The sequence below is a fragment of the Pyxicephalus adspersus genome, chromosome 2, assembly GCF_032062135.1.
Source record: "Pyxicephalus adspersus chromosome 2, UCB_Pads_2.0, whole genome shotgun sequence".
In the NCBI taxonomy this organism is placed as follows: Eukaryota; Metazoa; Chordata; class Amphibia; order Anura; family Pyxicephalidae; genus Pyxicephalus; species Pyxicephalus adspersus.
In genome coordinates this window covers 142,899,177-142,913,654 of record NC_092859.1, presented here as the reverse complement: position 1 = coordinate 142,913,654, position 14,478 = coordinate 142,899,177, and the positions used below count along the sequence as shown (strand labels likewise).

Below are 14,478 nucleotides of genomic sequence, written 5' to 3'. Positions count from 1 at the left end.
AACATAGTGTTCTTCTGAATTGAGAGGTAGACCAGGAATTTATGTTATAAAAGAAGTTCTGAATAATACATTGGTAAATTTACAACATAAAAATTGTTAGCAGATTGTTTTTTGCAGAAGGGACAGATAATGTCCCTTTTGCAAGAAAATAATTTTGTTTTTTACTTACTTAAATAAACTCTGCTCTCTTGCCTCCAGAGCTGGCACTATTACCCCCTCCTCCTCTGAGTTCAGGATCCTGCCCATCTTGATCCACCAGAGCAGAATGAATCCCAAGCATTGGCATGGAAGTCAATTCACTCCTGGTGGACAGCTATGCTGAGTTCAGACATTGAGCTGAATATTGCAAACCGGTAGGTTTCTTTGTTTTATTGCAAAAAGGATCTTGCTGCTCCTTCTGCAGTAAATAGTCTGCTCAATTTGTATATTGTAAGTTTAGTTTCCTCTTTTTAGTAAAGATTGAGCAAAAACTGCTTGAGATCTGTTCTAACTTTGAATCTAGAAGATGCTTATGTGTGCTCTGATTTAGTTTCATGTTACCAGGGTCTTACCTTCTGGACTTCTCCCTCCACTCACTTACTTGTACCCTTCTGAATAAATGCGCCCTTTATAGCCAATGAAATACCATTACAGGACAGGGGAAGGGCATTCAAGTGGGCATAGCCCAGATGTGGGTAAACGTGCAGCTAAATCAGAACATACATAAAGGATTTTTTTTTTGAGTAATACAAGTAATAGCAGACACTTTTAGGTGGGACTTTTGCTTTGAAAAGTTTTAAATAGCTGGCAAATGCAATAGCAGGTTATTGAGGGTGACACATCATTTCAAATCCATAAATGTCAAATGATATCACATAATTTATTACATACATTAAAAAGTCATACTATAGAAAACTCTGATATAAACCAGTAATCATAGTGACTAATGATTAGCACCGGTAGTATTGCATTGCTTCTCTCCCTCCAGTCTACCCAGTCCACATATCAATGGGGTCTGTGTTTATAAAGCAGTGAATCTGACATTCAGACAACATTTTCTGATGGTGAAGCTTTCATGGATGAGATTGATTCTCTACTATAAAATGCATGATAAATGCCAGGGTCACTGCTTTCTAAATAGACCCCTATATCATGGAATTAGTTAAGCCACAACCCATTTCATTGACATTGGGCCTGATTTATCAATGATCAAACTGAGTCATTCAGAAAACCTGAAATTAATGTGGTCCAGGATCGAAAACATTTGCCAACTAACAGCAAATTATTTTTATGAAATCCATACCAGGTTTTCTGGATAACCCAGGTTCTTCCATGATAGTCTATCCTCTCCAGTCTTGGAGAGCTTTAATAAATCAAACCTTTACAAAGAATATGAAAGTCAGAACCAAAGCATAACATACCAAACAAATAACCAGATTCATAAATATATGTTCTTTATGTTCTCATCAATATATATTACATGCGTTCATGTAAACCACCATACAACCAAAAATACCAACAAAGGCTGACAAGTTTCCTTTTGAATTCAGATTAGAACCTATGTACTTGTTTCAAATGTTTGTTCTTGTTTTACTATTCTCTTTCCTTTCATGTATTTGGCTTAGTCAATATTCAGCCACTATTCCTCTTCCGGGTTACAAGTCCATTTGCTTTAAGTGTGTGTGTGCGATGTCATTAATTATTGAAGAAAAAAAAGATCTTTATAATGCTGTGGGTAAAAGTCCATCTTATCTGCTGTGTCATTGACTTGAACCCACATCAAACAGATGCACGGCTATAAAACTATACGAGTCTCTTTCTGGAATGCTTGGCAAAGAATAAAAAAAATAACATAGGAAGCTGAAGTGCTAAGTGTCACACAGAATGTGAGAAACTTTACCTGTTCTGCTTTTATTGGAGTATTTAAATCCTGCATGGACTGCAATTCTTCTCTAGAACTAGGAAAGGTTGAGACTGTGAGTCTTTTTTTAAAGCACAGGGAATATGAGAGAGATATTGCTATTCTGATCCACTTTTAGAACCATCTGTGTCTTTCCAAAAGATGAACCTTTAATTAGATGTGCTTTGCTTATTTAGAACATAGCAATGGGTGTGCTTGATTTGCTAAAATGTATTATTATACAGCGCCAATATATTACGCAGTGCTGTACATTAAATAGGGGTAGCAAATGACAGACAGATACAGACAATGACACAGAAGGAGGAGAGGACCCTGCCCTGAAGAGCTTACAATCTATGAGTTGGTGGAAGTAGCACACAATACCTACCATACTATTACTACCTTGTTGCCCCTTCTGTCTACCAGAAGCCTAAGTATGGAGGATCCCTGTATGGACACAACAAAAGTTTGCTTTATTTAACTTTAGTCTACCTCCACAATAGAAGCCTTTAGTTGCGAATACCAAACCTTACTCCAGAACACATCCAAAGAAGACATTCCATGTTGCAAAATTTTCTAAAAGCCTATCTCTTTTACCTGTGTGTTACAGATAATATTAACAGATGACTTTTGTCATGTTCTATATCTGTGTTTCCCAACCAGGGTTCCTTGAGCAATGAGCAATTTTTGCCTCTAGGTCAGTTTAGGTGACACCAATGATTTTTTTGGCATGGATTCTATTAGCACGGATGACATTCTTCCCAATGGCCAGCAACGATAGAAACATTCTCGCTGACCACAAACTAATGTACTGTGAACTGTGGATATATTAACTATAAAATGGGTTCTCTGAGGGCCTGAAAGTTTTTTTTAAGGGTTTCCAACATGTTAAAAAAGTTGAGAAACACTGTTCTATATGAAGGTTACATTGATGAAATGCAATTCCTACTTATAGGCTTAGGAACCCTAGTTTATATTTGTTATTGGAGGCCTTGGGCATTAAAAGCATTTATAAAGGTCGTGTGGTGGAGAGGATATTGAAGAGGCGTCCTTCAACGCCATTAAATTGGACACAAATTGCACAAAATGTCCCACATATGCCAATATGGGCCACTTTTGAACATTTATGAGGGTTTATAGTCCTGTATAGGGTAACCATCACATGAGCCTCAAAATATCTCCATGCATTGGTATTAATGGACATTTCACTGCAGCTTTTCAATGCTGGGGAAAACATTCTTGTACATTAGGGCAAAGATGGTCTCCACATTTTGAAGTAGTAGTACTAATGTATGTTAGTTACAGTTTGTCATCACAACACTGTTTTGCCCATGATTATGTAAAGGAGACTGGAAAGTATGCACTGTTTATAGGATTGGTTAGGAAGATTGCTTCTGCTTATTAAAAAATAAAATAAAATAAGCTCCTAATAGCATTGCAGTGGCTACTTGACTGACATCTAGTTCCCTCTGTTTACAGTTTTTGCTTTTAGCTACACAGAGCAATTTTTGTTTAAGCTGTCATAAACGTGACAACCAGGATGGAAATAACTATCACCGCTAAGGTTCTAGATCTGTCATGTTTATTCTTGCTTTAGTACGTAAGCAGGCAGATGGCTCTGCATATGGTACACCTCATTACAAACTCTATTGACTTGATTTGTATGTATTTTCACACAACCTCTAAGAAATTAAGCTCACAGCAATTATTCAGCAAAGTGCTGCAGTCACCTTCCTAATTAATTATTCTAGGAAATTATGATCACTTGGATGTTTGCAAGCATGAAGTATTCATAAACAGGATATGACAGCTACTCCATCTGCTATGAGGCAACAAACTCATGTCAATAAGTGCCCACACCCCATCACAAGTGATGGTTATAAGCAAAGGTGAACCAAAGAGTCGGCCACCTTGTAGTTTTCAAATAATGTAAGGGGTTGCATTTTGGCCTTTTGCCTTGGGTGCTATAGGACCCCTTTTTAATCATCCATGATGTGCCAAAAGTTACTGTGTGAATCTCCATCTCCTTGTTCATTCCATTGCCAGTTCCTTGGCCAAGTCCAGCTTGCAGGGAGCAAGACATCCAAAGATGACTGAATCAGGTATCCCTCGATATTGCCAGCTGTGTATATCCTATTTTTGGACAGCTATACGTCATAACAAAGTCCTTTCTAGCTAAAGTATGCAAAAAGCAACAGCATTGGCTCTTCTATTCTTCGTCCAACATGAAGGAATTTATTGCGACTTATGGTAAAATTACTTCTCAATATAAATTAGATTTTGTTTTCGTATTTATTAATGCAAAGAACAATATGCAAAGTGTAGCAATGCATGTCCTCTGTTCTTGATGGGGTAATATTAAATTGCTAATTCTACTCAAATCATAGGGTGCCTACAGATGTAAGAAAATGGTTGGACTGGGGAAGATCCATATGCCTGGACACCAATCCCATCATGTCCAACTAAGTCTGGGCAAACAATCTGGGGTCAGGGCAATCCAAACTGATTATTTCATTTCCCCCCAAAGAAAATTTGGCACCCAGGTCATCCCTCTTCCAACAAGCTGTTTGTGCATGCTTATGATGTTTCAATACATATAGTATTGGCAATCAGTAGAGTAAACAGCCAGCATTCCAGTCATTGGGTAGGTTTCAGTGTAATTGTAATGTTAATTATGTAAATGCAGTGTCATGTAAAATGTTCCTTTGTCTTTGATTCTTCCTGAGAAACCCCCCCTATACTGCTGTTATGAGTTTATCTAGGCTCTCCTGTATTTATAGCCTCATAGGACTGTATATATGCAGTGTGAGACCAAAGGCCATCTTTTTGGAGGAAGATTTGGTGATGTCAGTTTTGTACTTTTCATTGTTCTGCTTCCTGGAGGCTCTGACATTCGGAAGCAAAGCCCTGCCTCTATCAAGATGGCCACTTCAACACAGAAACACAATGCAGAATAAAGCATGAACAGTTAGAGTGCAGGGATAACACATGAAAATGGTTTATTTAAACAAAAGTTGTGCAAAACCATTTGGATTTTTTGCTCATGGAGCAGCCAATGCCTGAGTAGAAAAGCCTGCCCTTTGCTAGTATATTGCAAAAAAGAACTTTTTTCTCTTTGTGTGGTACCAGTGGTCTCTGCAGAGGTCCTCCACCCCTTCTGACAAGTCAGACCTATACATCTGAAAACAACAAAACATGGTAACTGGAGAAACTTTAACTTAGCAGGGGGTTTCTATGAATTTTGCAAGGAAGCCACTGCACCTATACTAAGAGCAAATGTTCTTAGGCAGTATGCTAGCAGGGGACAGACTTTTTTTTTTTACTGATGCTGTGGCTGATCTTATTTCAGTTGTTGCTGTGAATTAGTCATTCCACGAAGCTCTTGATAACCCCTTCTAGTGGTGAATCTACAAAGGATCACAATAACTCCCTATAATGGGCCTGATTTATTAAAGCACTCCATGGCTGGAGAGGATACGCTTTCATCTGTAAAACAGGGTGATCCATCAAACCTGAAATGGATCTGGTCCAGAATTGAAAACTTTTACTAACAAATAGCAAATGACTTTTAAGGAATCCATTCCATGTTTGCTGGATCGCCCAGCTTTACTGATGAAAGAGTATTCTCTCCAGCCTTAAAAAATCAGGAATGCATACCAAATTACCTTAACATATACATTGCAAAACTCAAATTACTCCATCAAGGAAGCTTCATTAATTTCCCTTTAATTTAGGTGTGTATTTGCTTTAATGTGATAAACTGTATGAACCGTGCATGCTGTACTGCACTGCATAATAGAATCCGGTAACATAGCACACAGAAATCACATTTATTAGTGTGTGGGGGTTTCTCATATACAGCATTTAAATCTGACAATTTGTAATTTGTGAATCAGGCAGCTAAACTGAAGCTTGTAAAACGAGGCAATCAGATCTTATTTGTAGCTTCTGTGCGATTGCCTGACTTTTTATTTTCGAGAAATTAAAGGAAATGTTTCTCTCCCTGCTAATGCACCTAGAATTCTGTGTATTTTTACAAGGCTCATAAACCTCACCTAGCCTTTATGAGAAGATAGATCCTGTCAAGCTGCCAGGTGTCTCATCTCACTTATTTTCCGCTTTATGTTTTTACAAGGGAATGAGAATAGGCAGTAAAGGGGGATATGCATACAAACTCATTTGTCTTGTTGAATATTTGTTTAATTTTACAATGAACGCGGATCACCTACACCTCCGTGTAAGTCGGTTTTGTGAGGGAGGTTACGTGGTGAGTAGACTTGGAAGACGTTTTTGATATGGATATGTTTAGGATATTGTTGGGGAAATAAAATAGAGATCTGAAATATTTTCTTAATGTTTTAAAAATCATTTTATTATAGAATATATAGCCAGTATACTGAGCAAAGTAGCTGCAGCAAAAATGATGTAGCATATACGCCAACCATTAAGGCAGAGTTTCTGGACTATTTTAACATAGGAGAACCCTTGATATAACTTCCAGGTTCTAGGGAACCCCTTCGAAAATTACTATACGCACAGATTACAGTACATTAGCATGGTGGTCATTGGAAAGAATGACTTTTACATTACTAGCCATTGGAAGAATGTCACCCTTACAGATAACCAATAGGACCATTGGTGTCACACAAAGTGGCCATTGCTCAAGGAACCCCTAGCAACCTCTGGAGAAACCCTATGGTTCTATGGAACCTTGTTTGGGAATACTGCTCTAAGGGGTTTGGTGATTGTTTAGAAGTCTTGGTGCCCAGTTGTAGTAATTCTTGCCATGTGTTGTTTACTTCCCAGGTAAGCAAAGCTAGCAAAATGGTTTCTGAGCATCAAATGAATGACAAATTGATGCATATTTTGATGTTCTTAAGGTTCTCCCACAGACCTAAGCTACAAAGCTATTGTCCACACTTTAGGTGAAATAAATTGCAGCCAGTGTTTTACACACAACTATCCACTAGTTTCTATCTGAAATGATTCATGCACTTCTGTGTTAAATAGGAGATGTTAAATAGTTGTTCTTTTTTGAGAAGCTGAATTATTAACCACCACTGTAGGTGTCCGTCTGCCCTAAAAACCTTTACAGACTTTGCTGTAAAAATCCACACAGTTATTACTTATTAAACTGCTTTGCAGATTTGGTGTCAGTCACAGCACCGTGATATTATTGTCTCACTATTCATTGCTAGTACTCTAGCTCTATAGGAATGAGTAGCTTTGTAACAAAATGTTGGGGTGCGAAATGCATGGGTAGTCGTGGCCGGGGAACATTGTGACAAGCTACTGTGCAGTCTAGCAGTGGTGGCTCCCTTTATCAGGGAAAGCTGAGTATCGGACTAGGAAGGGTGTTGGGGTTATTTATTATAATATAGGGATACAAGAGATGCAGAAAGAATAAAAGATAGGCAGGACAGAGTTCCCAGGTAGGCAGAGCAATATCTGGAATATAGACAGGGAACTCGAATTATTAGAATTGCAAAGACATACATCGAGCCACCCTTCGCAAAGTAATCAACATTTTCAAGTTTTCTGTTCCTACCCAACCCACCAAGCTCATCTTATCCACTTTCTGCCTTCACAACTTTATATTGTCCCAGTAATGTTTCATCCTTTGTCTGGCTTTTTTTCATACATATGCAGTAGAACCCCATAGACTTTTGTAGGGTTTGTGGTGGGGGGTAGGGAGTTTAAAATAAAGAGACTTTCAAAATACATTGTTCTAACATTTCCTCACCCTTTAAGCTCCTTTTTTAAACCACATGATGAAAAAGTACAGTTATGTATAGTTAAATATACCCACGTCATCTATCAAAGAGTTTTTGCACAATAAAGGCCATAATGCAATAGCTACATTTGAAGGTTTTATTCAGCTGTCATTGTGCTTTCCAGTCTTTAACCTGAAAGGTTGCTATGAGGTAAGACAGGCAGCTTGTATAAAAGTCATTTTGATAAATGAGGCCTTATTTGTCAACGTGAATATACCATTCCCAGCATTAAATAACTGTCACTTGCTTTAGGAAGTCTGCAGTCCTCTGCAGTTTTTTCCCCAGGGCTTAATAGCTTCTGTTTGTGTTTATTCCTTTCTCTGTGCAAATGATGCGTAAAAGGAACAGAAAACAAAAGTGGATAAATAATAGCTGTTTACACATTCCCTAATGGTGTGTTCTTGGATTTTATGCATTTGGATGCTGCAAATGACATCTGGAGGTATATAGTACAAGGCTGGAGGGATCTTAGTTTCCAATGGAAGACAACTAATGGATGACCTGGCAATGGGACAATATCCTCGCATTGTTCTACTCCTGCTATAGTGGACATCGCTTGGGGTACTTTGTAGACTGAAATAAACAAACATGGTAGTGCTGTATTCATATTGCTAAATTATTACAACCATTGAAGTCTTTGCTTAAGGCTTCCATCAACGAATGGACGGCCACACATCCAAACAAAGAGATTCAAGTATTGCTGGCAATGAACAAGAAACTTTTGGAAAGAGTAGATGCTAACAAGCATTGGATATGTTCTGTATCTCATGCAGATATTTTCCATCTCCGAAAATGCATTGTCAATTGGGAGATATCTGTTTATGGCTAGCGATAGAAAATCTGGAAATATTTTGATATGAATATAATATCTTCAGAGAAGAGTATTTTTTATTTTGCATAGCGAGTGGTTCTTATTATACTATATGTTTTTATAGCACCAACATATGATGCAGTGCTTTACAGATTTCTAATCATGTCACGAAGGGCCTGCAGGGAAAAACTGGCTGCTCCCGGGCACACAGCAAACTCTGGCAAAGGTAACCACATTTGCATGGGGCTGAGGAACAAATCTTTCAACAGCAACTTTGCCACCAGGAACTGCACCGCAATCTGCAAAAAATATGGTTCTCATTTACTCCTAGTTGGAACCATAGCTAAGCCTGCAACAAGCAAACTGCGGCTCCACTTGGGACTGAAATTACCCTAATTGTCCCTTAGAGTAGTGGTCCCCAACCTTTTGCAGCTCGCAGACCACTCAATCTACGGACTGTGTCATTCAAAGGGGAAGAAACTTCCCCCTGAGTGACGTCATGATGCCAGAACCCGCCCAGGCTCAGACCTGCGATGGAAGAGTGGGTGGGTTGTGTCCAGAGACAAAACCAGCCCACAGCCCTGAGCCTGCAGTACGGAAGTCATGGTCCACAGCTCTGACCAGTGCACCCCCCAAGCGGAGTCCTTTTCTTGAGCCCGCTGGGGAGTGCACCTGTCAGAGTCCCTGACCTCTGCCGGTCTCTGTGCTCCCACGACCCACCTGTCAGATGGCCAGGGTTTGGGGACCCCTGCCTTAGAGTATCTCACAATCCACTATGAATACCATAGACCTATTCCAATTACTCTGACATTTTGAAAAGCCAATAAAGTTACACATTTGTTATGGGATGTAGGAAGAAATCCAGGTAAACACAGGGACAATTTAAACTCAATGCAGAAAGTGTCTTAGCCAAGATTTGAACCTAGAACACCTAGGCTTGCTCTAAAATTCTAGTTGTCTGGGTGTCATGATGATATTGAAGCTTTATTACTTTTTCAGTCACTAATCTGGAATAAGCAGGCAGATAAAGAGTTCATTGACTTTCTGCATGTTTGTTCTAGTTGAATCATAAATATGCAGCCAGATACAGCTAGGAAACTATGAAAAAGGTAGAAATGGTAGCCTCCACATCTCCCTTTAAAGTGAAAGCCAGCACTCCCATTAAAAGAAACCCATAGTGAGTGAGGAAATATAGAAATCGGCCATGCCAGCTTCTGAAAATGGGAGTTTCTGTCATATCATCTATACACAGAAAACTGAAATCACAGCTTAAGGTTGCTCAAACACTTTCTACATGCTTCTGGGGCCGATTCTTTATAAATACAAAGTCCAAGTTTTGAAATATTAATTCAAGCCGGGTTAGCTTTATCGTTTGATCTAATGGCTCACAGATATATCAGCACCCTTATTTCGGTAACTGATGAAACTTATTTTTTGCAGCATTTGGCTGATTTCACTTTATCCTCACATGGCAGCACAGAATACATTGTACATATGCGTTGCAGATTTAAATAAAGGTGTACACATGGCCAGAACAGAATGAAGGGTCCTCGCTCTGACTAATCTCTCTTATACGTGTTAATGGAATTGGATGACATTGTGCTTATCTTTCCTCACCATGGACCTGCTTTTATCAGTGCTCTGTATAATGTATTTATAAATGTTTATACTGGAAGCCTGGTGAAAATGTATTCATCTTACCTTGATTTGACACTACTGCTTATTAACCCTGCACTTACCAAAGGGGTTGTAAGAGATTTTGGCTAAAGCAACCATGTAAAGGACTGGTAAAGTTCTCCTATAACGAATATTGTACATAATGTCTAAGAGTAAAGAAAAGTGCAAATCCCCCAAAAGTGTATTGAGGGTGCAAGGAAGGGTTAACTGTAATGTGCAGATCCAGATGGATTCCATGAAATACAGCCTTCTGCATGTCTATATGTGACCCAGGGAAAGCCCCTGGACATGGGCACTCCAAGTTTTTTTAATGATACATACACACTTTGATTTAAATTATGCACTAGGATATTGTGACTTTTAAAACTGTGATCAGAGGTTTTAGAAGTATGGATTTAAATCCATTGTGAACTCAACACTCCAATGATAATCATTGTTACTGTGGAGAGATATTCCCCCATTTCCTGTTGTATCGCCGAGAAAGGAAGTAAAGAGAGATCTCCGGATTTTGTTTTAAATACTGCTTTAGTTTGCAAGTGGCTATTAACTTCATCTCAGTTTGCTGTGTGATTATAGAACCAATGATTGTAATGCAACTTCTGAGCACACACTGAAATGAATATCCATGTTCACATTGGTGGTTTTGGGCATTTTTAACAGTCAAAACTGCCTGTAAATATGGCTGACATTGGACCAGTCAGTTCATTTTTCATATCTTTTGAAATAAAATATATATTTTTGTAGGCAGTTGTTGGCTGCAGTGTTGCACCAAATACAAAGTTCAGGGGCCATTAGCTGCCCACCTTCTTGAATTTGAACCACTTGTCACTACTTTTAGTGTTTTTAAGCTGTTGTAATTTATAAAAAAAGGTGAAAAATTCACTACTACTTTGGCTTTTGCAACCTGCTGCACAGGTGTTTGGGAAAAGCCTGTATCACTTCTGAATGCCTAGTAGGTACCCAAGAGCTGAAAACACCATGGCACAGTACCATTATTCTGAACATGCCCATAAATGAATGACAAGACTCTTGGGAAATTCTGGCAAATAATCCGCATAAATAATACTTAGAGGTGTCAAAGAAACCAGTGCAGAAATCCAACAGACACCAACTGATTAGACGGCAACAACTCCACATTAGATGAGGCACAAAAGGATGATTTAGCAATATCATTTTATTTTATCACAATAAATTTGCTATAAACAGCAGATTCCCAATGGACGGTGTTGTCATAGATGGCCATCGCCCATTGCGCCTTTCCTTGTCAGCAGTTTCATGAGTTAGTGTGGGCTGTGGTCACACATCAGGCCCTCCGGCTCTGGAACATCTGCTCCTCAATAACGAGCCCTTTAGTTCTGGTAATGATTGTGCCCCTGGGAGTCCATCAGCAGTTGATGAAAGATATGCATTAAAAACAGCAGCAAGTGGGTTTGCAAATGGTGCACTTTGTCCTCAAGTAGACCTGTAATAAACATTGGGCAATTCAAATAGAGCAGAGAGGTTAGCTATAGGAAAAAATGTACAAAACTCTGTAGATTCAGAAGTAGCTGAGGTTTTATATGCAAATCATGACTTTCTTATTAAGCCTTTGGACAGGTCCTTCGGGTTCTCAAGTCTTCCTATTGATCCTGTAATGTGAATGACAACTTGACCAACAGGGAAGCTGAGGAGGAGAAATAGGACAGGGCCAAGCTAAAGGGAAAAAGAGTTTTGCATATGACTGGTGTATGGGTATGATGAACAGTTTGACATTTTGTTTTAAATTAAGGTAATATTTGACTTTTTTTTTAATCATTCACCTATGTTTGTGGCAAGTAATATATATGATCTTGGTCTGTCCCCGAGTGTATGGGTTATTAGTTGTGTGGCTTAAAGTCCAAATTAAAGAAAGCAAATGTTAATTAGTGTATTGTTACTTTTCAAATTCAAATTCCATTGTGTAGCTGAGCTCCCATACATACATCCAAGACCTCTGTTGCTCTTTAGTTTCCTATTACCATATTGAGGACTTTCAATTGTTCACCACTGTGACTGCAAATCCTTCCTTTCCTCATGTAGATGAGATGATTTCCACTGTAATGCAGGGATGCAGAGAAATGTAACCTGGTATATATTGTTCTTGTGGATATTACATGGTCACACCTGATTGACCTTCCCACTGGCTGAATGCAGAGATGAGTGTGAAAGCACATTTGGCCCATGAAACATCTATACCTTATTTATTTTTACTGATCAACCTAAATTGCATTAAAAGTTGCACTTTAAGATCTGGCATTTGCATATTCGGGCAGAATGCTCTGTTCTGAGAAGGCAGGGGTAATGTCATGGGGTTCCAGGTATTTCGCTATGGACTCTGCATGAGTTGCAAAAGATTTCAGCACTATATGAATGTAAAGAGCATTCCATCCCCCCCTCCAGTTTAAGCTGTTTGCCTATGTGATATGACGATCTGTTCTAGAAAGAGTTAAAAGGATATCTGTGACTTGCATTCATATTTCTGTCAAGACCACAAGCTCAAACATTTAACTTCTGAAACTTGCATAACGTGTTCCTTATAGTTGACGGATTCTAATGCAAATATAACTTTGTGTACATGGAGGTTATTATTTTATGAGGATGGATTATTATTAAAATTATGAATTACTTCCGTGTTAAAATTTGTGAAATTGACTTTTTGTAAACTGCTCCTTGGCCATGGAAGTTTGTTCAGTAGAATGAAAAATAATGAAAAGTAAAGTAAAGAAAAGTGGAGCTATAGGTTCCAAGGGAATGAACCATGCAACGCAAATAATTGCTCCTGATAGTTCCTCTGTATGCACCAATATTCTTTCCAGATCCATAGATCAGATCTACTTCTTCTAGACAGGTTTGTACCTAGACACTTTGATGTAAAGATCAGTTTTCTTGCTTCTTTAAACATTTTATTTACAACAATTTTTTTATTAATGAACTGTATGTATATAGCACCAACATATTATGCAGAGCTGTACATTAAATAGGGGATCATGCTATCAAAAAGCAGACATATGATTAAATCCTGCCCTCTTTAGAAGCATAGTGTCTCTTTTCTCAACTTTTCAAAGTTTCTATTAAAGAAGTAAACAAATTCTTTCCTCCACCTTTTAATGAATAGACCCCATAGGTAAGATGCAGTGCACCCCACCCGCACCTAGCGAGAATGAGCCCTAATAATGTACAGCACTGCAAATTATATTGGTGCTATATAAATCCTGTTAATAATAAAAAATAGTGTCCACCACACTAATATACTGTGAGCTGTGGATACAGTATTTATAGCAGGGGTTCCCAGAAGACCTTAAAGTTATTTCAAAGGGTTCCCCCATGTTAAAAAGTTTGAGAAATACTTCTATAGCACATGCAGTGGCCTGGCTACATGCTGTCTATTATGACACCTTTTTGACGCTTGCCCTGGTAGTAAATTACAAATGAAAGGAGTTTCTGCCTCTTTAGAAGCACAGTGACTATTTTCTCAACTTTTCAAAGTTTCTATTAAAAAAAAAAGTTGTGAACAAATTCTTTCGTCCACTTTTTAATGAATAGACCCCAAAGGTGAGACACTGTGCACCCCATCCGTACCTAGTGTTAAAGAACCCTAATTAATGTACAGTGCTGCGTAATGTGTTGGTGCTATATAAAAATAAGAAAGCTATTTCACATGTAATTTAGAAGATTGCCCACCAGGAAATACATGTTTTTTGTTTAATTTTTTATACCTTGGTAACTTTTTAGTGAACACAGGGAAGGCCATGTTGTGTTAATTGTTACATGAAAAGGTCACACATTTTTCCCCTCTCAGAACGTGTGACATCTGGTGACAAACATCCCTGGATAGGTACAGCCTGTGTTTATTTTCCCTTCAGGGGTTTTACTTATTGGGCTGTGTGCAGCTTTGAGTGTTTTCTCAGTTGTTGGATGAGTTGGTGAGGAATCCGGGCTCCTCCTGCTACGGTAAGGCTGTGCAATGGGTGGATCACATTGAGATCACACACATGGGGGCTGGATAGGAAGGAGAAACCGGCCAGACATTGGAAGGCAACAAAGGTGATTGATGGCCCTACTGTTGTGCAGGAGGAGGGAGCACAGTGTATTCTTTCATTGCAGTGTTGCTGGTTTCAGGAGCTTTGTACAAGTTGGTCTTCTTGCAGGAGTGTGATCCATTCTCTCCTTTCTGTTTGTCCAGGGCGAGGATTGTGGTTAAAGCCCGAGCTGGATGGATGGGTATGGGGAGAGGGGCAGGACCCAAAGCCCTGGGACTCTTCAGAATCCTCACCGTCTTCTTATGTACATTACACACAGGTAAGAACAATCCTCCGTGA

The 14,478-nt window shown here is 38.9% G+C and overlaps 1 protein-coding gene across 1 annotated transcript in view; it reads left to right on the top strand.

Annotated features, from left to right (window-relative positions):
- Nucleotides 1-14,478, top strand: part of RGMA (repulsive guidance molecule BMP co-receptor a) — a 48,460-nt gene that overhangs the window by 9,851 nt on the left and 24,131 nt on the right. The window contains exon 2 of the mRNA XM_072402688.1: nucleotides 14,343-14,458. Coding sequence (XP_072258789.1) covers nucleotides 14,343-14,458 — 116 coding nt within the window. The remainder of the gene's footprint in view (nucleotides 1-14,342; nucleotides 14,459-14,478) is intronic.